At 46.0% G+C, this 27,486-nt stretch overlaps 1 protein-coding gene across 2 annotated transcripts; it reads left to right on the top strand.

The window, feature by feature from the left end:
- Positions 1-3,819: 3,819 nt before the first annotated feature.
- On the top strand, positions 3,820-11,769 carry ythdf2 (YTH N6-methyladenosine RNA binding protein F2). 2 transcript variants are annotated; one of them, XM_076157463.1, is made up of 6 exons: positions 3,820-4,023; positions 4,248-4,272; positions 5,394-5,473; positions 6,665-8,362; positions 10,055-10,120; positions 10,277-11,769. In XM_076157463.1, exons 1-6 carry the CDS (start codon positions 3,997-3,999, stop codon positions 10,298-10,300), a joined length of 1,920 nt encoding a protein of 639 aa, XP_076013578.1. In that variant the 5' UTR covers positions 3,820-3,996; the 3' UTR covers positions 10,301-11,769. The 2 variants fall into 2 exon arrangements, with proteins under 2 accessions (XP_076013578.1, XP_076013579.1); XM_076157464.1 differs by lacking the exon at positions 4,248-4,272.
- The last annotated feature ends 15,717 nt before the right edge of the window (positions 11,770-27,486 follow it).

Raw genomic sequence — 27,486 nt, 5'->3', positions numbered from 1 at the left:
AGCTATGTTTGGCCAAAACATAGATGACTGTATGTTTACTGTGATGGATTACATTTCCACAGAAAGTTTTAAATATCTGCTAATTGATTTTCAGTGCACACCGAACTATATGTAGCCTATAACAAAATGTGGTAAAGCAAAAAGGAGCTTGTTATGTTCCTTTAAATGTTCCCCCTGTTGTGATTCTTTAGCCACACAAACATACGTAGTGTTAGTGGAGGTAATTATCTGGAAAATATGTGGAAAAACCCAACAGCAACACTTAAATACAACTGCAGATATCATTAATATAAGGAGAGCAATTTGCACACATTTAAGCAAACATCACCCGCGCATTCAGAGCCTCTACACAAGTAAATATGCTTGTTGTTTATTGTTTATTAAAGGCTAAACCAATGAAACGGACAGAATGTGAATTAACAGCATCCTGTAAGAGGCTGACAAGTGCCACATTCCAGACATCCTATTACTGAGAGTGCCCTGCTGCCGCACTGCCGCCGGGTCACTGGAGTTACGCACACACAATCACAAATTCACAGACGTAGAACCAAAGCAATGCATACACACACACACACACACACACACACACACACACACACACACACACACACAGAAACAGAAACAAGATGCACACAGAAACCCTAATCTGATCGTGAGGGTTTTGTCGCCATCCTGCCTGACATTCCTCCCTCAGTGTGCCAGAGGGGCCTTCAGTTAGAAGGGCATGATGGGTGGCAGTGGGTGACGGGAAAGAGATGCAGAGGGTGGACGGAGGGCAGAATCACAAATTTGGGATGTCACATGGTCAAACAGGGGAGATTTACAGCAGATCGGGTTCCACATGGACCGCATGGTGTTGTGGCTTCAGAATCCCAGGTATGGGGAGTGAGATCAGACTCCGGCTTTAGTTTGTACACCCATTCTGGCTGGCTGAAGATGGCAGTGTTTTTTGGTGGTTGGTGTTGGGAGGCGGGGGACTGGGCGGGTGGACACACACGGTCTTCTTTCGTCCTCTGGTCACGTCCATCATCCTGGATGCACAGGTTTCATGCATTCGCAGAGGGTTTGCGTTTTAGGAAATAGTGGTAAAGCTGTAGAGAGACATAAGTGAGGAAACCAGCAGCTGTGTGAAGGGACAGAAAAACTGAAGAAAAAAGAAACAAATAAGAAATATATGTGCAACTATTTATGGAGGATGATGAAATTATAAAACGACGCTCTTTCTCTTATCCCCCCCCCCCCCCCCCCTCCTCTAGGATCGGGGGGCTATGATTCACTCAGCAGTGACATCATGGAGACCACAGCTATTTTTATTGGCTGGAAGACGGCCAGCTCCGCTCCGTGCTATGCCACCTGTCCAGGCCGCTCCAGTCAACAAGCCCCCGGGAGAAAAAAGTCAAGCACCCAAAAAATGATTGAGAGTTGAAAGGAGGAATATGATCCACGCATGCCATGCTACTGTCCTAGGCGTGTTTCACAAGTCAAAGCTATCGTCGCTGCTACTGGTTTGCCATCCCTGTGTAGCAGCGGTATTCACACAGTTGACTCATACACATCAATCTGATTTTTTTTTCTGTGACAATTAATTTCAAGTATAATTCCCATAGATTTTGAAGAAACCTCGTAGCTTATTTTGTGCTCTATTGTTCTCCCGTACAGGTTTTGGTTTTTGTTTGCATTTGTCTGCGTGTGCGAGGGTAGTGGGGTTATTCCTGGCCCTGTGCAGTGTCGTGTTTTCTTAAGTGCAGTTCGGTCACATGCCATTTGACCAACCCTTGGCCTTGAAAAACGATAAGTAGCAGGGTGGACTCAGCATATAACGCCACTGCCCTGCACCTTTTACAATTCTTAAAATTGTAAAGTGAAGAGGATGGCAAGGAATTGCTGCAGAGATTAATATATGAGATGAGAGTGTTTAAAAATCTACACAAATAAAATGTATGAAAAGTCTTCAAGTGTGATGTGAGGATTATGACATTATGTCCCGCTTGATACATCAAAACATCTTCTAATTCAAATGAAGTGGATGCTGTTTAATTTATACTATTTTGATGCTCAGGGCTTTTGAATGAGGAGGCTTCGATGAGTTTGAAGAGGTGATGACTCATAAACTGATATAATATAATCATTAGGGCTCAAAATGACTAAAGCTTGTTTGGAGATAGGTGACAAGGGCGCTTCACAAATGAATAACCTAAACCAAAATTTAAACTGCCACAAAGAGATCTGTGGAGTGTGCGTTTGCTTGTACACACACTGAGTTATTCTGCAGTAAATGAATGGGAAATCATCATGAGTGGTCGCCACACAGACGCTGCTTTTCGCCTACCTTTAATTACATATTCATGGCAGTGACAAGGAGTCCACCTTGTGGCAAGGGCATGAAATGACAAGTACAAAACAAATCCATGACAACCATGATATCCCATGAAAAGGTTAAAAAATAATTGTAATAAGAAAGCATTGGTAAACTTCCTCATCAGGTTGTTAATAATAAAATCAAAGGTCCAAAGGCTAAAGGTATGATTTGCCGGAACAAATTGAAAAACTAGACTCGATAATGCAGGTTTGTAATAGACATTGCATTTATAATTAGAAAAATACCTCATGATCATCTACAACTGACTCCCAATCACAGGTCAGTTTGAAAGTTGTTAAATTGATATAATTTAATGTCATTCTGATCGGCAGGGTTTCACAGTTAATGTATTAAAATATTGTACCATACTTTATTTATATGATTTGACCGTATGATTTATAGTCGTCTCAATTTGTACTGTCTTGCCTATGACAGTATTAGTATGTGTATTTATTGGTTATTTATTTAGTCAGTCAGACAGCCAACAGATGGACCTCAACCAAATTACAAATGTGCCCCTGTGTATATATACACATATATACTGTATATACATCATATAATTCTGAGTTTTGTCCTGTTTTCATATTGAGTTATTTTATTATAAGTTAAATTTCTACTCCTCTGTTGATGTTTAAGTTTGCTTCTTTGTTTGTTTAAAGGTGGGTCCTGAAGTACTATAAGGCCCCAAATGTGTTTGTTGAAATTACACTCCTTTTCAATTTACCACACTGATTCCAAACAACTCACCTGACTCCACATCTAGGCCCACATCTCTACTCCGGTACACCTCTGTGACCTCGTGAATACTCATACCACAATCTGTTCTCTCTGCTTTGATCTCTCTCTCTTTCCATCAGCATCAAATTAAAATCTATGAGACAGAGAGCTCTATCTTATACAGCCCCATGTATTTGAATGCCCTCACCATAATTAGGAAAAGCAACAAACTACTAAAACCCACATCTGTTTATTTTGATTTTTATCGTGACTGACTGTTGTTGTTTATTTTCATATGTATATGTATATATTGTTAGAATGAGAATCGTCTTCATTGCCAAGTAGGTTTTCACTTACAAGGACTTAGCTTTGGCAGTTGGTGCAATCAACATATTAGGAGCAAAAAAATGTATCTAAAAGTTAAACACAGTAATCATACAGAACTGTATAGAATAAAAATAAAGAGCTTATAAATTAATGCACAATTGTACTGTTTTATATATAATAACAAATAATTGATCAAATCAATTTTGTGATAAAAAAATATCACCTAATTGATATTATAGTTATTACTATTGTTATAAGATGTAAATATGATGTTTTGACAGAAAGCAATTGGAACACATGACTCAGTTGTTTATATCGACGACATATGTAAGACATTAACTTGACAACCTTATTCCTCCGCGCCACTAGGGGGCGTATGCCCCTTGTGAATAAATGGCATGGTGGGTTGACGAGGCCGCCCAGCCATGTTGAGGAGTCTGTCAAGCAAACTGCAGCCCGCCATTGTGTAGAAACCAGGCTCTGTGTAGAGATAGGGGCGCTTGGCTGAAACTCTGCAATAGCTACACAATTTCTACACCCTGTCGCTTTTATTTAGCTATAAAAACAGTTACACAGGCTCCGGGGGGGAAGACATGTCAGCCAGCAGTCTGCTCGAACAGGTAAAGAGGGGCACTTTGTGAACATTTACGAGGGCCGAATTTGTCAGCATCGCGGCGGCTAGCGAGGTTAGCTTAGCTCCGAGGCAGCGGCTCTGCTCTGTAGCGCAGTAGGCCTGACCACCTGCTAAAGGAACTGACTGCTCAAATATATCTCTTCATCTATTTTCTCCCCTTCCTCTCTTCTCATAAATCAAACCTTCATGAATCACCTGGACCCAATCCAGAGACCGAAAGGCCAAGCAAACAAAGGTAAGAGCGGCTCCTTGGTAACACCGTCGGCTTTGAGTGAATGCGGATCTTTTTACGTGCGGTGCGCTGGGAAAATGTTGCGTGCGCGGATGCGGTAGCTTAGTCTCTTAGCTACTGTGGGTAAACAGGCCGGGGTGCTGCCGGCTGTATTTAAAGGTTTTTACACGTAAATGTCGCCATAGTGTGCGGCCAAGGGGCACACTGAGGCGCCTTCCGGACATTCACCTACAACAGGTGAATTAGGATCCTTCCTAAGCGCCATCCTGAAATGACTCGCGAGGACAACCGCTTGCTAACTGCGCTAGCTCACATTAGATGGAAACATGACGGACACCAACATCCTTTTCCTAGGTATTAAATGTAAATGTGATGCTTTACACTTAACCGACTATAACAATACGTCGCCCAATGTCTCTTTAAATGACTCGCTGTAGAAACACGTAAAGCCACAGGTGCCGACCCAGCGAGATGCCCCACTTAGCTAATGCTAGCCAAGTCCCGTCATGTTGAAAGGACTCTTGGCGCTCGTTAACATGGAGACGCTGCGCACTGCACGCAGCTAAGAGTTAGCGCGCTAAAGTTAGCCGGTTATGCTACATTAACCCAACATGACACGTCTTCCTGTGTCCAAACGGGCCTCGCGCTTTCCTGTCATCGTGCCGCTCAGCTCGCGGGTGCGTTTCAAACCCGCGGGTCGCGTCCGGTAACCCGGGTTGTTGAATTTAATGCGCTAACTCTGCACCGAGGGCCGAGTCATTTAGCCACACTGTAATCAGGGGAACCTCCTGAACTTCCCAGTTCTCCCATACAAAAGAAAGCCATCAAAACATAAAGGTGTGTTTGACATCAATCAGCCATCAACCTTACTGTTCCTGTTTGTGTTGTGTGTTCAGCTGTTATCTAACACACCTAAGCTCAGTTGGTTTGTCTCAGGGTTCATTTCAGCGTCCATGGCTATGTTGTGAAATCTGAACCATGTTGGACATTTGCTGTGACTAAATAATGGCAAGGAGTGGTGATTATGGGCTGTGCTGAAAATGAACAATGGCCAGATAATGTGGAAATATAATGCACCGCTGCATTTAGGTGCCCTGTTGACGTCAGTGTCCTTTTATTTACAGTGCAAAACGGAGCTGTGACCCAAAAGGATACTTTGAATGACGACGAGTTCGAGCCTTACCTGAATACTCAGGCCAGACAGGTAAGCTCCGTCACATGTTGCTTCTCCATTTGTGCTGTTTTCCATACTGTGTTGCTTAAAGGTTCTTTAAAGCTGCCGTTGTACTGTATAACCATTTGAGGTCAGAGACATGACAAACTTAAAACACTGAAATGCCCCCATGACCAACGATTCATTTATCAAGCAGATGTCGTTACTGTATTGTCAAACAAATGTTTACTGCCGCATCCACTGAGCCACATGGTTGTCCCATTGAAGGAATGTCTCAGGTCATAGGATCAACATGACTTAATATGACGTTGGTTCGGTCTGATTAGCCGGGGAGACGAAAGCTTTTCTATGTTCCTGCTTTTCCAGATACTCTTGGTGTGGTTCTGTTATTTCATGCTTGCAAGTTGTTTATTGTCAGCTTGTATTGGGGAAACTGCTGTCCATGGTTCTGTATAGAGGTTGAATGGTCTCGGTGGAAAACAAGCGGCAACAAAAACTATTCGCTGTTTTAATTACTTCAGTGTAATAAAATGGTGTTCCCAGAGCCAAAAGTGACACCTATGAAATCTCTGGTCAAATATGACATGATCCATAATCCTCATATTGTCAAAGAGGACCCAGCAAATGTTGGGACTGTTTGCTGGATAAATGACAAACACAGGGGGTCACATAACACCACAGCTCACCATCCTGATGTCATCGTTGTTTTTTTTCCTCCCCTGAATGTCAGACGGAGGCCTTTTGCTCTGAAGAGCTCGGAAAATATCCTGGATGAAATTTCTCCACCAGACGATGATTATGCACACTTGGTCTTAACTGTTTCAAGGGGCCTATGATTTGTGCCTCTTCACTGACTTACCCAGTTGTACTAATGAACACGGCGACAAGTGGGCTATAGAGGGAAAGAATGGAGTCTGTATATTCCTCCAGTCAAAAGAATGCAGCATCCTTTTGTTCAAGAGGCCGAGACTCTTGTTGTTGTGTGCTTCAGTGTTGCGTTACAGGCCTGGAGAGAGGCAACATAGTGCTACACTGTGGTATATCAAAGTGTTTTTTAGATTGAAGTAGATAGATTATACAGTGATTGTCTGTTGTATCCCATACGAAGAGGTTGTGTACAGATTAATCAGATGGTCATCGGCCTGCATTAGGAAGTTACTTTTTTTTGTTCTTGAGCATATAAATTGACTAAAACATGTTTTGCTTTTCTCTTTTATCTAGAGCAATGCCTATACGGCCATGTCGGACTCGTACATGCCCAGCTACTACAGCCCCTCCATAGGATTCTCCTACTCCCTGAATGAGGCCGCGTGGTCGACAGGTGGGGACCCTCCTATGCCTTACCTGGCCTCCTATGGACAGCTGAGCAATGGAGAGCCCCACTACCTCCCGGACGCTATGTTTGGTCAGCCGGGCCCCCTTGGGAGCAACCCCTTCCTGGGCCAGCACGGCTTCAACTTCTTCCCCAGTGGCATCGACTTCTCAGCATGGGGCAATAGCAGCTCTCAGGGACAGTCGGGGACACCGCAGAGCTCTGGCTACAGCAGCAGCTATGCCTATGCTCCCAGCTCACTCGGGGGCGCCATGATCGACGGACAGTCCCCGTTTGCACCTGCCGCCAACGAGCCCCTGAACAAGGCGCCAGGCATGAACAGCCTCGATCAGGGCATGGCGGGTCTTAAGATTGGCGGCGCTGCTCCCGGTGGTAACGGGGACATGGCTCCTAAGGTGGTTGGCTCGGGTTTACCTGGTGGGGGTCCTCTCGGTCCTGTTTCATCTGTAGGGCCCCCCATCATGCCTCCAGTCTCCATTGCACCTGCCAAGCCTGCGTCCTGGGCGGATATTGCCAGCAAGCCAGCCAAGCCTCAACCCAAGCTTAAAACAAAGGGCGGCATGGCTGGTGCCAATTTGCCTCCTCCACCCATCAAACACAACATGGACATCGGCACTTGGGACAACAAGGGCACCGTGCCCAAGTCTGCCGCCCCTCAGCAGGTGCCCTCGATTCCTACCAACGGCCAACCGCCCAATCAGGCCTCCCCCCAACCAGGAGCTACTGCTGCAGGGACGCCACAACTGCCCCTCAGTAATGGACAGCTGGTATCTCCCGTCTCCCAGATGGGGCAGCATCAGCTCCCATCCAACGGGCAGCCTGGTATGGTTCAGATGCCCCAGCCTCCTCTCTCCCAGGGTCCCCCTCCTCCCCCAGCCCAACAGCAGCAACCCTCTCAGCCTAATCGCTGGGTGCCCCCGCGGAACCGGGCCAATGGATTTGGGGATGCCAGTGGGGGTGGTACGGGCCAGTCGCCTCCCACCTCGTCTGGCGTCGGTGTGGTCCCGGGGGTTCCCTCCGAGCCTCACCCAGTCCTGGAGAAGCTGCGCATGGTCAACAACTACAACCCCAAGGACTTTGACTGGAACCCCAAGCAGGGCCGGGTGTTCATCATTAAGAGCTATTCCGAGGACGACATCCACCGCTCGATAAAGTACAACATCTGGTGCAGCACGGAACACGGCAACAAGAGGCTGGACGCGGCGTACCGATCACTTGGCGCCAAAGGCCCGCTGTATCTTCTTTTCAGCGTCAACGGGAGCGGTCACTTCTGTGGGGTCGCAGAGATGCGCTCGCCCGTGGACTACAACACATCCGCTGGTGTGTGGTCACAGGACAAGTGGAAGGGTCGTTTCGACGTGCGTTGGATCTTTGTTAAGGACGTTCCGAATAGCCAGCTGAGGCACATTCGACTGGAGAACAACGAAAACAAGCCAGTGACCAACTCTCGGGACACACAGGAGGTGCCACTGGACAAAGCCAGGCAGGTGCTAAAGATCATCGCCGGATACAAACACACAACTTCCATCTTCGATGACTTTTCTCACTATGAGAAGCGTCAGGAGGAGGAGGAGTGTGTGAAAAAGGTAATGCACAGTCTCGGATGACGTGAATGAAACACGCGAATGAATAAATATTTCATGGAAGCTTAACTTGAAAGCGCTGTAGTGTGTGACGCTGTGGGGATGCATGCGTACATCCTCTCTATTCACACGAGGGAGAGATGAAAGAAGAGCTTATCACTTTATTGTGTCGGTGTCTTTTCCTTCCTATCGTGTCCATCTCACATGTATTAAAACAGAATATGCACTAAGACCGGAGAGTTCAGTCAAACACACTGGGATGTTATGATGGAGGCCGTCTTCTTCTTGGCAACGCACAAGACGCAATTGAGGATGAATTGGTTGATGTGGTGTGAATGTATGTTTCTGTTCTGAGGAAATGCAGTGAAAAGGATGAGACGAGGTCGTTTGTGTTGAACCTGCAGTCGCATCGCAACTAGAGCAACGGAACAATGTGTAATGCAATAAGGTTGATTGTGTTTTTCATTGATCATGACAACAGATACTTAAGAGAAAAGGTTACAATGAATAAAGAGGAGTTGTGTACCTTTTTAATACACAACAGCATGTTAATCTTAAGAGAGTTATCAAACTTCTCCTTAATCTTCTAAGTGTTTGTTTCCAGCAGATGTACGTTGAAGTTTATATCTTCACACACACACTTAGTGGCCACTTAAGCTGTGCCTCTACAATCTAACACACTCGCTTACTATAAATCCCACCCTGGTAATGTGGAGTTTTTGATGACTGTGTCAGACCGGTGTGATTGCTGACGGTACCTGTGCCGTAGATACTGATGCTGTTCTAAGCTCGCCTCGTCTTGAAGGTGTTTTCGGGTTTTGTCCGACCCGGTCACATATGTGGCGGTGGGCAGAACATCAGAAACGCCACTCAATACTTTGCAGCCTGGCGATTCCGTCCGTTGTGGTTTACTGCGGTTCATCGCTCTGTATTGGCAACACTGTCTTTGTTAAAGGGAGGCAGTAGGAAGATGATGTCGCCTGGTACATGTGCTGTTGAAATGTCCCTGCATGTTGTCCCCGGAGCCTGTGTGCAAAATATCATGCTTGAACGCAATTTAAATATTTAATGTATGGTTGGAGAATGTATTGAGGATCAGGAGGTTTATCTGTTTGTGCCCGCTTGCTGACACAGTAAGTTTGATTGACCAATATTGCAATTTGGATGCACCTATAATAATGTGTGAATCTTAAGACGATCGCCCCAGTGTCTAAATGCAATGACACCAAGTTCAGATGAAATATACACCAGTTTCATCTAAGAAACGTGGAATGTTGTGATTCTCGTCACATTCCTGTCTCCAACATGATTTCTGGGGAATTGTTCCATTTCTAAACATGTCTATTTACCAATGGTCAGAGCCATTTGGTTGTTTACAACCTGCAAAAAGGAAATGAAAGTGGTGACAGTGGGGTGACCTATTAGATGCTGACAGATTAATGGACTGGGATGCGGTTATCGATAAGGAAACGATCCCATCTGACCCTTTCCATTCAAATTGATACTGATCATTTATTTGAGTTAGACCACAAATGGAGTAGAATTATATGAAGAATTGGTGATTTGAGATGAAATGTGATCCACTGGTTTCTGACTAAAATGCCTGAGTGTGTATACTCGGGGTTCCGGTGCCCTTTCCTCTGATCTGCTTGCATGTTCAAACCCACACTGAGTTTGGTCTCTTGTTTGTAACAGGTGGAGGTCCAAGGCAGTGAGCCATATCCCAGCAACCCCAGCAACAGGAGTCATTACAGGCTTCAGGTAACCAGCCTCCATGCTCAATGCCCATATGTTGCTCACTAGAGAGTTAGTCTAACACATTCACTCACTTCTCTGGTCCTCATAACTGTGACCTGTTGGTGGACATTGTACTGTGTGGTGTGTAACTTCCTGTCTTTTCTTCCCCTCGTCTTTCAGGAGCGCCAAGGACGAGTTAAGTAACAGTTGGAGCTTTGGTCAAAAGACTGCAAAGCCCCCCTCACCCACCACCTACCACGCCCTGTCCACCCCATTACATCCAGATCTCTAAGAAATTCTAATAGGGGTGAAGAATTGAACCAAGGACAAAAAAATCTAAATGAAGACTTTCTTGATTTCTTTTGACTTTAAAGACTTACTTCGAACTTGTAGTAAAAAGAAAAGGAAACGATTATTCATAGGACAACTAAATGCATAGCATCCTTAGGTGAAATCTTTTTTGCCCCGCCTTGTTCCACTACATATGCTTTCCCCCCTTGTATGCTGCTTTTCCTTTTCCTTTTGTTTCCTTTTTTTTTTTTTTTTTTAAATGAAAGGATCATCCTCTGTTTTTATGGTCCAAGAGCGAGTCTGTAATTCTCACACAAACACACAATAGACAAATGTGTAGTGTTGGCTTATCGTAGTGTCCCAAAGTCAAGGATGGGCAGTTTGTCTCCTTTTCCATGTAACCCCACACACGCGCGCACACACACACCCCCCCCCCCCCCTCCCCTCCCCTCCGGTTTTCCCCAAGGGTCGGTCGCATCTCCAGCCGGGAGCCGGCCGGACTTTTCATCTTCTGTGGAATACTCGGCGCAAGTGAGCAGGAGTCACCGGCGTCTCACTCCAGAGTTGATTTCAAACACGCTTGCCTTTTTGTTTTCCTTCTTAAAGAGAGGACTGCAGATATTCAGAATGGCCCTCTGTTTTGTTTTTGCATGTGTTGGATGGAGTCTGTGGAAGGTACGGTCCCGAGGAGGTGCAGGAAAAGAGTAGGCAAAGGGGTGAAGCGTTTGAAAGCAGAGGAAATGTTAATTTGATGAGCCTTGCTCAGTGTATAATTTTATGGTGTAAAAAAAAAAAGAAAAAAAATTTGGGCCCACTGTTAATCTTCATTGGACTTTATTTACCCATTTTCTTTCTCTTGGACAAGTTAATTCATCATTGCTATGGGCTGCTTTCTTACTTTTTGTTTGTTCTTCCCTTCTCCGTTTTCTAAAGACAGTGATGTGAGTGGCCTTGCCCCCACTCTTTCTATTAATCAGTTCAAAGTAATAAATGTGGTATATTCAGCATAACTGGTGTGCATTCCCCTTGTTTGACTGTAAATCGGGTGTCTGTGCATTCTTGTCAGTTTTCTTCCCCACCCCCCCAAAGCGACACACGAGCCAGTGTCTCCCTCTGCCGGCCTGCATACTCGGCCCTCCCGCTCTCTTGACTCCTGATTTCCATTCTCACCAGTATGCTCTGCATTTCTAACCTCTCCTCTCCTCTCCCACATCATCCTCTGCGCTCTCATCTTCCCATTTCTGACTGCTCAACCAACCATATATCACAATCAGCTTCCACCGTTTTCCGAATGTCGTTGGTGAGAAAAACAAAAAAAAAGCAAGGTCCTCTTTCAGAACTACTGGCTTTTATCTGTGGCATAATAAAGATGCTCCACAACATGTCGTGTTTTTAATCATTTTTATCTTTACTTCCTTTTGTACTTTTCTGCCAGCTGCCTGAACTTAAACTTCCTGTTAATGTATTTTATCCTGTTACAATGCGTTTGGTGTTTTAGTTTACATAATGGGCTGTAATGTCACTTGCACTTTTAAACCTTTCTTGATTTGTCAGCAGGAGGCACAAATGCTATTTGATTAGCGGCTGCATTCCCTTTAGATGTGCTGTGTAGAACAGCAAGGACCTGGTACTAAAACCTAAATGGTACGCGGCCGTCATTAAAGTGATCAGTTTCAGCTGTTTGTAAATTGCCATCAGGACTCTTAGTGTTCTCGCGGGTGCAGACGGGGTTTTACAATTCAATGGTAAGCAACGATATTTCACCTTGTTCTTAGGGATTTTAAGATTGTGGGGATTTACTGTATGTGTGAAACATCGTCCGCCTTGTTCGTTATTTTTCCATCTTTGTACAAATAACTGGAAAATTAACCACTATCCGCCATTTTCTATCATCGCCAATGCAGCTGTACTAACAGAAACCGCCACATGGGGGCGACACAGCATCACTTAGCTTTTAGGTGGAACATTCACCGGCATGCAGACGCAACCACAAAGCTTGAAAAGGAAATGACAGTTTTTTTTAAAAATAGGACTGTATATGTTTTTAATTGTGGTGAACTCTGTTGCATCTAATGGTAGAACATTTTCACAAAATATGCAATAGTAGTGCCGGTGGTCCAATTCACTGACTGTACATGACATGGAGGCTCAGGTCTATGTGTTTTATATGCTGAGTTAGTTGGTCAGCTGTTTCTGTAGGATAATCTTACAGTCCAGCTGTCTTCTAAGCATCCAGCAATTTTGACATTGAATAGATTAGGTGTGGATTAAATTTGTTGATTAGTTTTGTGTGGAACTGTATTATCTTCCATTTATACACATATTAGAAGCATCTCACAGTATATCAGCACTCTGACACAGGCTCAGCACAAACTGAACATCAACTACTAATACAAGGTGGCAAATATTTAGAAAACTCAAATAAAATTACCTCCAACCCAGGAGGTGTACTTGTGCATCCATAATTAACCTTAAATTAGTACAGGCGCAAAGTATGAGCTTCAAAAAAAAATGTAATTAATATGCTAGAAATTAGATTTTTCCAAATGTCTGCCTGCGGTTGTAGCATTGCTTGCACTTCTAATGATGACATTAATAACAATAAGCTTGCGATTAGTACTCAACGTTATTGGCGTATTATCACTGGTTTGGAACTGCAGTTTTAAAACGCGTGTGTGGGTGTGCGCGTGTGTGTGTGTGCGTGTGCAATGGGGGTCGCCGGCACGTGTCCTTCCTGCGTTTTTGGGGGGGTGGTACTCGGAAAACCCGGTGCCTGGAGGGCATCTCCGCTGACCCTTATCTGAGCGTCTCCGGGGACGCCGCTCGCCTCCTCCTGGGACGATGCAAATGAACATCCACAAAAGAGAGAGAGAGAGACACACACACACACACACACACACACACCCTCTGCCACCGAGACCCGATAGAGGGGAGAAGAAAGGGAAATGGGGCCGTGGGGAGAAAGTGTGGCGGGGTTTTGGGGGGGCGCACAGGAGGAGGAGGAGGAGGTCAACGCTCCTATCTGAGGGCGCATATGAAGCTGAGTAGGTGGCGTAAAAACAATCAACTTACCCCGGTGAAAGGAGATTCCTCACTGTGTGTGTGTGTGTGTGTTGATGTTTTTTTCCTCTTGCACAATGTCCATACTATTCGCTAAACACATGAGTGGCACTCAAGCTATCCACGTATACCAAAATACACGTTTGGTTGTATTTAATAACTGTTTGTAGCTACCTTGTCCTCTATAGACGCCATGTTCAATGATTTAAATGAAAAACTGTAATTAACAAATGACAGGATATCAAACAGTGAGTTAACCACGCAGGCCCCCGTTACACTACAGGACTATTTTAAAGCTGAATGTTCAAATTTGGTCTGAGAGAAAAGCATTGTTCAGTCAGCGAGGCGCATTGTGTCTGCGGGTTCATGTTGCACTGCAAGGTCATGGTTCTGCTTTATTTCCCCTCATTATCATAAGGCATCCATCTCCTTCTTCCATTAGTGACGCTTCGCCATGTCGCCAACCCGACCTCTATTTACATGACTAAATTAGATTCTTCTCCCTCGCCGTGCGTTATGATTTCTGCAAAGCCTGCCTCTGTCACACTCACCGCACAGGGCACAATACACAATAACGGCACGCAGTTACATTTATTTATTTGTTTATTTTAAAGAAGGACAGTTATAATTGTTATAATTTGGCTTTTGGAGTAACAGAATTCCCTGTTTGTCCCATGAGTGTTAAAATGTAACACACTCATACGGGCCTTATGTAGAATCCCAACGCGCATCCCCAATTTAGCAGACTCATTTTGCCTGAATATTAAATAATGTCACCATGATGAATGTTTCTGGGTCTGCATGCGTGTCACCTGCCTACCAGGAGGTCCCCGCACTGTTGACATTGCGTATCACCCCTCCGTTTCTATTAGCGTCGCCCATCTATGGAGAGTTCCGCGGCTGCATAATGGCTAGACAGACATGAAGGGGCCTGAAATCAGTTGATGACCTCAGTCTGGACATATGTGGCACGCTTGCCCTCTGCATGCTGTGTGTGTGTGTGTGTGTGTGTGAGGGGAGGGGTCAGAGGCCATAATTAAATGTCACTCACGGGGTATATTACAACTTCAAAGAAGCAGAGTTTGATGTGATTCTGCTTTACTCGGCCGCATTTTGCCTCTAGAATAACCCCCGTTTTACATTTTGCTCAGATCTATGTGGCGAATCCCTCCGTCTAAGCGCCGGAGCTCACCGATCGGGAAGGAATCTGTAAGTGAAATCCGCTAATTCTTCCCCGTTTCCCTGCACGTATGAGATGTAGGTCACCTCACATTCTCCATGGCCTACAGCAGTTTACCGCTCGGGTCGTTTTGATGCAGCACAGTGGAGGATGGGAGTGGAAATGAAAGCTCGTTATTTAAATTGCTTAATACGCTTTGGGCCTCGTATGGCGTGGAGAAAAAAAAAAGACATACTAGATCGTACAAATCAAAGTATTCGATGAAATGACTTCTTTATTGAGACTTTCTGCAGAGAAAAAAGGAAAAACACAAAGGCCTGATATTGCAATTCACAAACACAAAACACTTTTAATTAGAAAAGTAAAAGAAAAGCCGACTCTGTGTGTGGATGATGGTGGACGTGTGCTCGGCCGGAAAATGAAGCGAATTAAAAAGGCTGCGTGCATGTGGGTGATTCAGAAATGGTAATAAATCTAAGTCTGTGGGCTCGTCAGGCTCTAACAGAAATATCTCTCTCTCTCTCTCTCTCTCCGTTTTCCCTGCGTCTCTCTTTAGGGCACGTGCACCCTCATGCGTAAACACACAGACCTTTGAAGTGGCCCTCTGTCACCACATGGTGAATCCCCCCGGTGTGATCCCTCTGTCCATTTGGCCACAGGACTGACACGGGTAGGCTGCCCACGGCTCTGTCTGTTCTCACATTATGGAGCCCAGATCATCATCGTCGTCAGCCCGCCGATGGTTGTGGCGTTTTCTCTTTTGGTAGGTTTACATTCACGCCTCGGTGATGTCGTCCCTCACATTAACTGATCTGGGGTTTTTTTTTTGTTAGTTTTTTTTGCTCGTTACAACTCTAAATCCTCTCCGCCTCATGCTCGCTCTCCTGGTTCTATCCAGTGTCGTTGCTTGTTAATCTCACTGTCATGCGGCGCAGCGGCGAGCACGCACGTCCATCTGTGTAGTTACCGGCGCCGCTCTCCTGTCCTATAGCGGCTGTGTTCTTGAGGGGGGGTTTTGCAGGTAAGCGAAGACTGTGGCTTCTCTCTTGGCATTCACCGCGTGCCTTAATTGTATTGAAATTAAATCAAGGTCCACTGTGAACACAAAGAGCTCAAACCCAAACTTCCAAACCCTCCTCGTCATCCCGTGCTCCTCTTTCCCTGCCCTGCTTCGTCCCCGTGCGTGTTCCATACCACACGGATCACAATCGCTGTCACTAATCCATCCAAAATGTCCCTGTGTTTGACTTTCCCGTTTGTCTTTCCTCACCTGCCAGATCTCAGAGGCGACAATGCGGGTCCTCTCACACGTCAAAGTACATTGCATGCCAATCCCGCACCAACATGCAACCCCCCCACCCACCCACCCACCTCCTTCCTTTGCACATACACACAAATACACGCATGCACAGAACACACAGACAGGCATAACATAACAGAGGCTGGTGACATTTTCTGATTCCTACGACTGAGCAGTGTGTTCTTGTGCGTGAGTGCACGGGCGGCGCGTTTGTGTCCAGCAACGAGAACGTGAACAGATATAAAGACACGTAGAGATCGTCAAAAGCGGCGTTTGCACCATTAAGGCATCCGGCGATGTACACATGCTTACAGCACATCACTTAAAAAAAAAAAAAAGCACCACAGAGAGAGGAGGATGAGGCAGAGTGTGTGTGTGTGCGTGTGTGTGAGAGAGAGAGAGAGAGAGAGATGAAGCTACCTTTGTTGCACCATAAAGAGAGCAGCAGCCCAGCTACCTGATAGCTACCATTCCTGCAGACCATCTTCCCCCTCAGAGCAAAACAAAGGATGACGACTTGATATTTATGACTACACGCTGCGACGCGCCGCTACGCCTCGTCCCCTCGCCGTATAGCTCTGCCTCCGCCGGGTTCCTGGTTAAGAGCTCGGTGCGCTTTAAGCAGACCAAGCAGTTCTTCATTACAGTTGGTAAAGCTGTATCGCTCTCTCTCCCCCTACACCCTCCCTCCATCCCTCCCTCCTACTCTCATCTCTCTGTCTCTCTCTCTCTCTCTCTCTCTCTCTCTGTCTCTGTACACTCTCTTTGCGCATGTAACTATAGCCATGTACAGACTGCAGAACAGGATCAAAATAGCAAGAATACCCACCCGGCCGCTAAAACCAATCTGAAGACTGAATACTGATACATGACGTAGAGCTGAAACACGAGAGGAAGAATTTAGCTTCTTTTCTTTTCTTTTTAGATGCCTCTCCTATCTGTCTATAGAACAGCACTGCAGCACAGGCAGAGCGAGGTCTGTTCAGATCAATATGCATCCGTGTTCTCTATAGATGAGGGGAAAAAAAGGAGGAGGAGAGCTGCAGAGTATTCCCTCCCTCAGGTCCTCGGTCCCGGTGTTGTTATTGTTGTTGCTGTAGTAGTGGCTGTGACTGCGCAGCTTCCATCCTGTGAAGGTCCTTGTGGGCTGGGAGCAGGGGGGGGGAGAGAGCAGGCACACTGAGAGGGGAGGAGGTGGTGGTGGTGGTGGGGATGGCAGACAAGGGGCTGGAGGGACAGGAGGCAGGCGGGTGTCACGCATGCAGTCAGGGGAGAGAGTGGAGAGGATGAAGGGTGGAAGAGGAGGAGGAGGACAAGAACAAAAACTCTCCCCCCAAAAAATCCGTAAGTATCTGCTCAAAGGCAAACCCCACAAAAAAGGAAGGAAGGAAGGAAGGAAGGAAGGAAGGAAGGAAGACAAAAAAGCCCAAAAATGTAAAATATACATATATAAGCCAGGTCGCTATATATGTATGAGGATCCAAGGGAAAAGGAGGAGAAGGAGGAGGTAAGGATGGACGGACGAGGAGGAGGAACAGGCAACTGGCTCACACACAGACACACTGCGCCGAGGCAGAGGCACGGGCTTCAATTTATGCTTTCTGGTCGACGCCACTCCCCATCTCACTCACACACACACACACAAACACACACAGCGTCCCGCCCCTATCTGTCCCCCGTCCCTGTCCTGTCCCGCACTGGATGCGTGGCCCAGCTGATCAGTGCAGAGGGATTAGCCAACGGGGCCAGCTGGCAGGGATTACACAGGCAAAGTGGGGGAGGTGGAGGTGGAGGTGGGGTGGGGGGGCCATACACACACACATACGCACACACACACACACAGACACATGCATATAGACCCCTGCACATGTTCATTTTTTTTATATAAAACGCATTCATTTAGACGTGTGCAGCGAGCATGGGCGCTCTGGCTTTGTGGTGCGTCAGACTGCAGCGGGCCGCTAATGCACGCGGCGCATCATCCAGCTCGGCCAGCCGGGATGACAAACCGCGCTGATAAATCTATGTAAATGTGCGGTAGGCGGCAGGAGTGGGGGTGGATGGAGGAGGAGGAGGAGGAGAAAGAGAGAGAGAGAGGGGACCCCATGGGAGAGCAGGGCTCGGCTGACAATGCAAGGCTTTGACCCCTGACCCCTTCTCCGCTCCATCATCCGTGGCCATCAGCTGATCCCGGGAAATGGACAGCCGCAGTAACACCCCCTCACCTCCCCTCCCCTCTCTCTCTCTCTCCCTCTCATACACACACACACACACTCACACACCCGTCCACTCACAGAGCTGAATCTACCGGGGGGGCAAACCTCCCTTCTTTCCTCCCTCCACCTCCTCTTCTCTTTTTCCATCCCTCCATCCCTCCGCTACCGTGTCACGCCTCGCTTCACCACTTAGCTCTTCCCGATATTCCCGCTCCTGACCTTTCCTGTTATTTTGGAAAGTGTCGACACATCGGAGCGGCTCGACATCTCAATGCAAACGCTTGATGGATCCTCTATTCAAACTAAATTATACCAAATACATTCACCTGCTGCTTGATTTGATGTTTTATGTTTCAGTACATCTGTGCAGTTATTAGTGACGCTTAAACCATCTTGAGTGGTAATATGATATTTTTTGTTGCTTTGAGGCTAAACAGCTGAATATCTGCGCTTTGATCTTTGTTTTAGCTTCAATGTAAACTATCTTTCTGAAGGTCGTTGTGAATTAGAGACCCTTGCTGGATTAAATGTCCATATATTTTGTGGGAAGTGGGTTTTGTCTGCAGGCCGTCAGGTATTTGGGGATAATTCAGCGACGTATCCGCTGAAGTTCCCTCAAATGTTATATTGTGAGAAGCATAAATGTATACATGAGCATTTTGGAGCACTGTCAGCTGCAATTCGAGATACGTGAGAGCCATCAGAAAGACCCGCACACACACACACACACACACACACACACACACACATGCACACGCACACTCACACGCAATCATACTACAGGGAGGCAGACGGAATGATTTCTGTAAAATCAAAGGGACATTTTCCAGCAGCAGCATTTTGCAGTGGACGTATAGAATCAGGCACAGCTCATCTGTGACAAATAGGACATTAGTTCAGATCTGTTTACATGAAGTGCACAACAACGTACGCATGAGTTCCATTTCTCATTTATTTGTTGGTGCGGAATGCACTTTGTCGCTCCTGCCAACTTGTGTCAAAGACATATGAAGGCTGAAGCTACCAATGCAATCTGACGTGCAGCCATAAATTGCACGTACACACTGTATGAGAGTGTGTATATATGCTTGTTTTGTCTCGTGCACATCTGCAGGATGAGAGCAGACAGCCTCCTGACTGCGTTTCGACGTTCCTCCACCATCATCCTCCATTTAAAAAGCCGTATAGGCGAGCAGGCGATTTTGCACACAGGGGCCCGGGAGAGGGACAGACAGGCCAAAGGACAGACAGGCAGGCAGGCAGGCAGGAAGACACCACGGAGACACATAGACGTTGCTTGTCCCCGCTTTGGTAATCTGATGGAGAGATTAGCCAGCAGGCAGCATTTGGGTCAGATTATCGAGTCATTAGAAAAGAGTGGAGCTCCAGAGCCTCTCTCATGTGTTAATGTGGCTTTACTGATCCTCAGTGCAGACCGGGCAGATTGTCCAGATTGTGTTGAGTGAGTGTGTAGTTCCACTCTGGATATGTAAATATGGACATCGATTTAAACGCATAAACGCACAATTATTTCAGGTGGCACAGGAAATAAATAAATAGGTCATTTTATGCGATGCAAATTTTTTTTCATATTTCCCCTAATGACAAGAGAGAAACATAATTGCAGATTAGTGAATTAAGAGTCTAAATATAAATGTGATTTTGTCAATTGTATATGATTGTATTGGTTATTTGGGGGAAACAATTACAAAATTATTTACAGTTTAAAAAAATAAAAATAAATAACATCTTGCAATTCATCAACTTCCACTGGAATTTATTGTTACATAAAATATCCCCTGCTCCCCCAAAAAAAATCCAACCATGTTCTGACTCACACACATACACACACACACACGCACAAATTTCTGGCCTGGAGGTATCTGCGCCTGAAACCGTCAGAAACGCAGGAAGCTTCATCGACAGCTCACCGCCTCTGAGCGCCACATTCCTCGATGAGCAGCAGCGTTTAGCACGAAGGCTCACAGGAGAACACGGAAGTATATGGGCCTTCACACACACACACACAACACACGCGTCAAGCAGGAAACCAAAGAGCTTACGAGAGTACGTGGGCTACATGTATGTGTGTATGAGTGGTTTGTCCTGCAAATACGTGTGTGTGTGTGTGTGTGTGTGTTTGAGCGGGGGATTCATTGACATCTGATCAATACTCAATGCACTCTGTGGGTCAGATGTGCTGATATGGTCCAGTGACCAGAATATCAGTTTCAGCATCAACAGAGAGGGCAGTGGAGCCTCTCGTGTGTGTGTGCGCGCGTGTGTGTGTGTGTGTGTGTGTGTGTGTGTCTGTGTGTGTGTGTGTGTGTGTGTGTGTGTGTGTGTGTGTGTGTGTGCGCGTGCGCAATATTTACCAGATATTGAACAAAGCTACAGTATGTGTAGATGACGGTGCCCGGACGTTTGATTCCATTCAATCCTGGTCTGGAAAGATCCTCTCAGCTTCCGCTTCAGCTCCTGGCCCCACTCATTTGTACATCACACACACACACACACGCACACGCACACGCACACACACACACACACACGTAAAAACACAAACACACACAATCATCTCTCTCGCACAAACGCGCATCATCCGATCTACGTTCCCAAAAAAAAACCAACCCTTCCTTTTCAGTGCTGCCTCTGCCTCATCCGCCGTGCCCCAGTTCCCCACCCCCATCCCTTTTTTTGTCAAATAAATTGCTACGTGACCTACTTCCCATTTTGCACCATTTCTCTCATGTTCAGTTATTATTGTTTGAACACGAGATATTCGCTTCGGGGGCCGTATAGTATAAAAGAAAACACGCCGTATTATATATATACATCATACTGGGCACCACTGTAAAGTGTGATGAATGGAATCTGTGCGGAGACGCCGTGTGAGTGTGTGGCGGCTTCCTGTAACGTGCGGGCCGACGCCTTTGCCAGTCTTTTGTTTCTTAAAAATGGCCCTGGTGTGATTTGTAATTAAAATACGCGGTTCATGTACTTTCTAATGAACACGTACAGTAATACTCACAGCCCCGATAATAACAGGATGTCTTTGTGATGGTCACAGACTGGGGAAACAAGGTAAATCAATTTTGCAGCCTAGTTAACCAGAAAGCGCTGTGGTAATTTTCAGTAATAGGCGCCGCTAATTCATCCAGCCACATACGTTTCATTTATAGCCCAGTTAGTGTCTGCATTGGTTGGCACCCACGAGTGTGTTTGGCGCTGTGGCCTCACGTGATCCGCGGGCACCTTAAGGCACGCCGGGAATGCCGCCGGTTGAGTTTTATTTTGCTGACATTTCTCCCGTTCTTCTCTTCCGCCTAACATGTTCAGGGAGCGTCTGTAAAGTTCCCCCTGCTCCGACTGTAATCCCAGATGCGGGGATTGTCGTGCAGCAAAAAAAAAGGCTTGTTTGATGTGTTTGAGATTCAAGTGTGTGTGTGTGTGTGTGTGTGTGTGTGTGTGTGTGTGTGTGAGTGTGTGTGTGTGAGTGTGTCTATACGTCAGATCAAGGCTTCCTCTGTGTTTTTTCTGTGGCAGCGATGGCACAGGAGACCACGCTGACCCTGATTTATTAGGATCAGAATCTGCGACAGCAATTAATTTACATCCATTAACCACATAGCTGCCTCTCTCTCTCTCTCTCTCTCTCTCTCTCTCTTTCTCTCTCTCTCTCTCTTTTTCTAGCTTTCCACGGACTCCCGCACAGCCGCTTTTGAGCATTCCCTTGCCGCCTTCCTTCTTAAACCTCTCTCTGCGCTATCTGTCGTTCTCCGGCCTGTAATCCGTCGCTCTCACCTCTCAGTGTGTATCTTATTCTTTAAGGATGCATGATGTCCATACTTGTTACCCATTGAGTAAAATCTCACCTGTCCCATCTTAACGCTTTGCATCTTGGTAAACGATGATGTCATGGTGGCGTGTGTGTGTGTGTTTGTACGGCGTGTTCATGAATTAAGAGTGTATAGCCTAAATAATCGTGGCGTTATACGTACGTCTGTAATTGGAACGCATTAAACTGTGTTCAACATATTGGCTGATTATGATTACAGAGGGGATTTGACATTAACATTACAAACTTGGCTTCCTGCGCTCATTTCAAAGGTTTCCTCCGTGTGCGTTTCTCATTAGAGCACCTCGCAGGTTCTCATGCTCAAAGGTCTCTCTCCTCCTTGCCCCTTAACAAAGAACACTTATTTGCCGGCCTACATCTCTCGCTGCCCCTCTCCTGCTCAGGCTGTCTGTCTGCGTCCCCTCCTCCATTCTATGAGTTTCCGTCTGCCAAGTGCTTTCTCTTGGCTTTTCAACTTGACAAAAGGAGACTTTTGCTTGAGGGAGAATTTGCCATTTATTTCTGCAGACAAAAAAAACGAAAAGGGGCTTGAGCACTTTTGTATCCCCCCCCCTTCTTCTGTCTTTGTTCCCTGCGCATCTTCACTCTCGACAGCATTTTGTCCAACTCGGGCCTTCGCGTCTTCACTCTGTCCTCAGGGTGGGAAGGACTGCGTGAGGCTGGCCGACTAAAAATGCACTGGCAGGGGGTTGGGTGATGGGGATGACACAGAGAGGCGGATGGATCCTCTGGGCTCTCATCTAAATCCTGTATCTGTATGAAATGTGTGCACGAGCACTCTTGAACCATCATGGAGTCGGGCACAAACATGCACAGACACCATTATAGCAAATCCCTCACATATTCACACTTACTAAGCATCGTTACAGTGCGCATTAGTGCATTCTCATACAAAACGCACACACGGTACAAGTGAGAGAATTTCAGGATGGTGCAAGTGCAAAGCTAGAAACAGCCTCATTCTAAATGTAATGAGAACGGCAACGAAAAAACGTCTCACATGCAATAAGCAACATAGCTCGGGGACAGTTTCTAGCCGTATCTGTTCAGGGATTGGCTGAGGATGCGGCGCAGGAGGAAAAGTTGCAGTTGGCAGCAGGCAGAAAGACTGTGTGAGAAGAGAGGGGGTTCACAATAAAGGATTTCCAACCAAAGCCTCTTTGGCAAAGAGGAGAGGGGGAGGGGGGGGGGGGGAGGTGGGGAGAATAGGCTGAGGGGGTGGTGGATAGATAGAGGATGACACAAGTTCCAGATTAACCCTAATCTCAGGCTGGTTTAGATTTAGGTGGGGCTGAGGGACTGAGGGAGGAAGCTATCCCGTGCCAGGTGGTCACGAGGAGGTTAAACCTGAAGGGGGAGGGGGGAGACAGGATGTTGGGAGATGGAGAAGAGATGGACGTGTAGGCAAAGGTGCAGCAATAAAATGGAAAATCCTGTGGAAAATGCCTGACCCGAAAAGAGAAGGAGAGAGGACAGGGGTGCACAGCCAGCAGAGGTGCGGCGGGTGCTGCAGGGCGATTGGCGAGCGGGTGAGCGGTGACAGCGGCACATGCCCTGGTGGCGTGGGATTAGAGGGCCAGTCAGTAATCTGCTGTTTAGGCTGTATGTAGGGCAAGAGTGGCTTAGCAGAGCCACTCTTAGCACGGGCGGAGCACCAGGACAGAGGAGAGAGAGAGGGGGAGGGAAGAGGAAGAGGAAGAGGAAGGGGACTGGCACCGTAGATGCTCTGGGCTGGCAGGAATCATGTCTGCTCTCTCTCTCTCTCTCTCTCTCTCTCCCTCTCTCTCTCTCTCGCTCTCGCTCTCTCGCTCTCTCTCTCACACACACACACACAAAGTTTGTGTTTCTCTCTCTTCATTTGTTTTCAGATGAGCTGCACATACAGTGAAGGTCATACGAGCTGTGCATGAGCCAATGGCAGAATAATTAAAAATAAAAGGTCAGAGAGGTCAGGTTAGAAATGAGCGGCAAAGCAGCGTTTAGAGCAAAGTTAGACAAAACTATAAAACAAATACTGTGTCAAAACTGGGACAAAGTTACAAAACACGTCAAGGATTCGTATTCGAATTCAATGGTCCTATTCCATGTATGTGCCAATGTTGGAAGAATATGCAACATTCAGTCATGTTGGGGGGTAAATAGGCGTACCATAGGTATCATGTAAAGGTCTATACGGACCTGCGCAGAGAGGGGAATTGTGGGAAAATTGACTGAAAATGATAGTTAGTTATCCACTGCCGTGCACCTTTAAATCCCAAAGCTGTTGACTGGATGAATTGGCCAACGGTTTCCATTTTCACTGCGGGTGAAAATGGATTTCTTTCTACAAACTTCTATATTTGATGTATTTTGTGGTTTACCTGATGGTACCGTTCCAAACATCATAAAGAAAGAGAGAGAGAGAGAGAGAAAAGAAAAGAAACATCAGGCGTTACTCTGTGGTTCGCTGTACAAAACTCTGGCGTGTGCGGCTCATAAATTTTAATAACTTTAATTAAAGGGACAAACATCCAATAGGGATTCCACGTGCCATCGTCTGGGTTCAAAAGAAAGAGTCCCCAACAGCTCGTGCAGAGCAGAGTTTGGCCTCTTCACGCTCAAAATCAGCTCTGACAGTTTGGTTCTACGTAAAGAGCTCATCGCTCCTAAATAAAGCCCATCAGTTGAAAAAGCTGAAACCCCAGCAGAGTTCACTGTGCCGGTTGGTTTAGAAACATCCGCACACACAAACACCTCGCCGGTTTGTAATTATAGTACACAGTCATATTAATAGACTGTATAGCTGTGTAGTTAAACAATAAGAGTGATACAGTATAATTATTGTATATGTTTGGTATCATTTAATTTAGTTTCATCATCATTCATTTATAATTAATCAGGATTGGTTTCGTATTTCCTGTCAATAAAGACAATTCAATCGGGAGAGAGTGGGGTCACCTTGCAGAGTGTTTAGTATACATCACGGCTTCTCTCAACTATGTGTTTACGTTCCCGGACAAAAACAGCTGTTTCACGTCTCCCATCTTTCATATCAGTCAAACAAAAAGCCCTGTCTCTTCTCTCCATTTTCCAATGAGAAAGTGATTTATGTCAAGTGAAGTCAAGCGCGGGCTGGCGGCATGAATCAAAAAATTCCCCACTCAGGTCTATGAATTGATACGGCTCAGTTTTGAATATGAATCCCCGGGGAGCGCCATACTGCATTTAACCGACTGTAGCCTCAGCAGAGCAATCAAACCCTTTGTTTTTTTTCACACCATCCCACAATCCCACCTGCTTCAGCGAGACGATGGAGGGCCCTTTGAAAACAACGAGGCGGCATGATTTATTATTCTAATTAGAAGTGAGACTTTAGCAAGGCCACAATTACACTAAATCGTCAAAAGCGTTTTCTGGTTGGCTGGTTTGCGTTCTGTTCAGATGTTAATCAGAGGCAGCCATCGAGTTGAGGTGCAACCTGCTTGAGTCACGCACTGTATATCGCATTCATAATATCTACCACCAATGCACAAACAAACACATGCAACGGCACAATTCTGTCTTAAAGTGATGCTAAGCTCCATGATTATTTCATTTAAGGTCATTAACAAACTAGGTCACTGACATTGTTTTTGGTAAGTTGCAGCATTCTGGTAACATCTACACAGCAGGTCTGTATGTCTTTGAATTGACCTCTAAGGATCCTGGTGCTCTGCCTCAACAAAAGCTAAATGTAGCTTTCGAGTATGGTTCTATTCTCAGATTTGGTACACATGCAGAGAAGAAATGAGAGAACCACATATTACACATTTGAATGCATTTCAGTGAATCAAGTCATTTGATATTATGCCATAGTTGTCCTCTTAAATGGATGTGTAATAATAAAACAACATAAACCTGGGATGAAGTCTAAACAAAGTATTGAACGCACAGAATCCTCCCAATTAAACAGAGGGCTTCTTAACATGCCACAATACCATTTAAAATCTACTGTAGTGTTTAATTCCACATCATTTCATAATCTCGCTCACATCTGCACATCTCTCCGCTCACACACACTGACAATCAAACAGCTGCGAGCTGACACACTCACCAAATCCTACGGCAGAACACACAAACCACACACACGTACATATGAAGACACCCACACACATACATACACAAGTAGGCGTTTCAAAGCTCACACACACATTTGTGCACAGAGGCTCGCACACACGCATGCCTCTGTGCACGCAAGCATCAAGGCGTAAAGACACACGCATGCGAGCACACACGCAGCTACCTCTAATGCTACTGCAGGATTTTTTGTTTGAGACATTCTTCCGAATTAAAGTCGCTCCTTCGCTGAGATACAACTCAGGCTTTCTGTGGACGGGCAAAATCTCGGACAAAGACGCACACATACAGTATCTACGCTGGCATGTTAATGCAGACAGACACACACAGGGAGACCAGTAACACACTCTCTGCATCGGCTTTCTGTATGTGTGTGATTCCCATCCACCCTGTGGCTCTCACTCCTGTAGGGAGCCCACCTTCCCGTCCCCTCCTTCCGTTACCCCTCCTCTCTCCCGACATCCCAGCACCCCTTCCCACTATCCCAGCCTTCCTGCATCAACAGGCATGTGAACCCAATGTTTAGTTCATCTCTTTCTCTCCCTCTCTCTCTGCCTGCTCTATTTTCATCCATGTGCTTCCACTCTCCTAGCTTTCGGGTAATTACCTGGCATTTGCATTGCAAAGTCCCCTGTGCCGCCCTCAGCTCCTCCGCAGGTGATTGAGCTTCATTTCCACAGCAGATAACAGAGAAACAGAGAGAGAAACAGAGAGAGAGAGAGGAAAGGGGGATTGCAGCATGGTGTGATGTTATTCGGGTTTGCGGGATGTAAGAATAATACCCTCGATTCCTACCTTGTTACTTGCAGAATGCGCAGCAGAATGCTTTAAATTGTCACGCATAAATAATCAACCTCATTACTATCACATCAGCACGCTGTAGTAAAAAATGTATATGGAGAACAGCAGCATGCTACTTATTCCATCCATATATATGTCTGGCTCACATTTTTGCCTAAATTGCAATGCGGTATGCACTGAAAATGCCAAGACTAAGTAACAAATCCAACCAATGTCTTACAATCACGGTAAACATTCTGTGTGTGCATGGACATAATGATGATATGTTAATAAAAATAATGTGGATTTCAGCTTCAAATTCGATATGACAGACCTGAAATTCAACTTAAGGATGAAGAGCGGAGAGCAGGCCTTTGAATAGAGTGTTATGGATCTATGTTGCTATTTCTCCAACACAGTGCAGAGATAGTGGGCGAGCTGCAAGCTGATGTGAGATGCTGCAAGTTATTACAGGGTAAAAAATACAGATGTTTCAGCGAAACGCTCCCTGTGGCAACTGTGAGCGTATTTGTACCTTACTTAACTTGTAACTTCATGTAGTCTACATGATCCATGGTCCGTGTTCCGTGGAACCATAAGAGTCCATTCAAT

This window comes from Genypterus blacodes, unplaced genomic scaffold, assembly GCF_046128005.1.
Source record: "Genypterus blacodes isolate CSIRO-AG114 ecotype Tasmania unplaced genomic scaffold, CSIRO-AGI_Gbla_v1 ptg000073l_1, whole genome shotgun sequence".
Classification (NCBI taxonomy): domain Eukaryota; kingdom Metazoa; phylum Chordata; class Actinopteri; order Ophidiiformes; family Ophidiidae; genus Genypterus; species Genypterus blacodes.
Note: the sequence above shows the minus strand (reverse complement) of the source record. Positions and strands in the feature narration are given on the sequence as shown.

Bases quoted from the DNA above. Each gene is read 5' to 3' on its own strand.
- ythdf2 (XM_076157463.1), top strand. From the start codon at position 3,997: ATGTCAGCCAGCAGTCTGCTCGAACAG. The intron at 4,024-4,247 runs GTAAAGAGGGGC...GACCCAATCCAG, and splicing joins CCAGCAGTCTGCTCGAACAG to AGACCGAAAGGCCAAGCAAA. The intron at 10,121-10,276 runs GTAACCAGCCTC...CTCGTCTTTCAG, and splicing joins GGAGTCATTACAGGCTTCAG to GAGCGCCAAGGACGAGTTAA.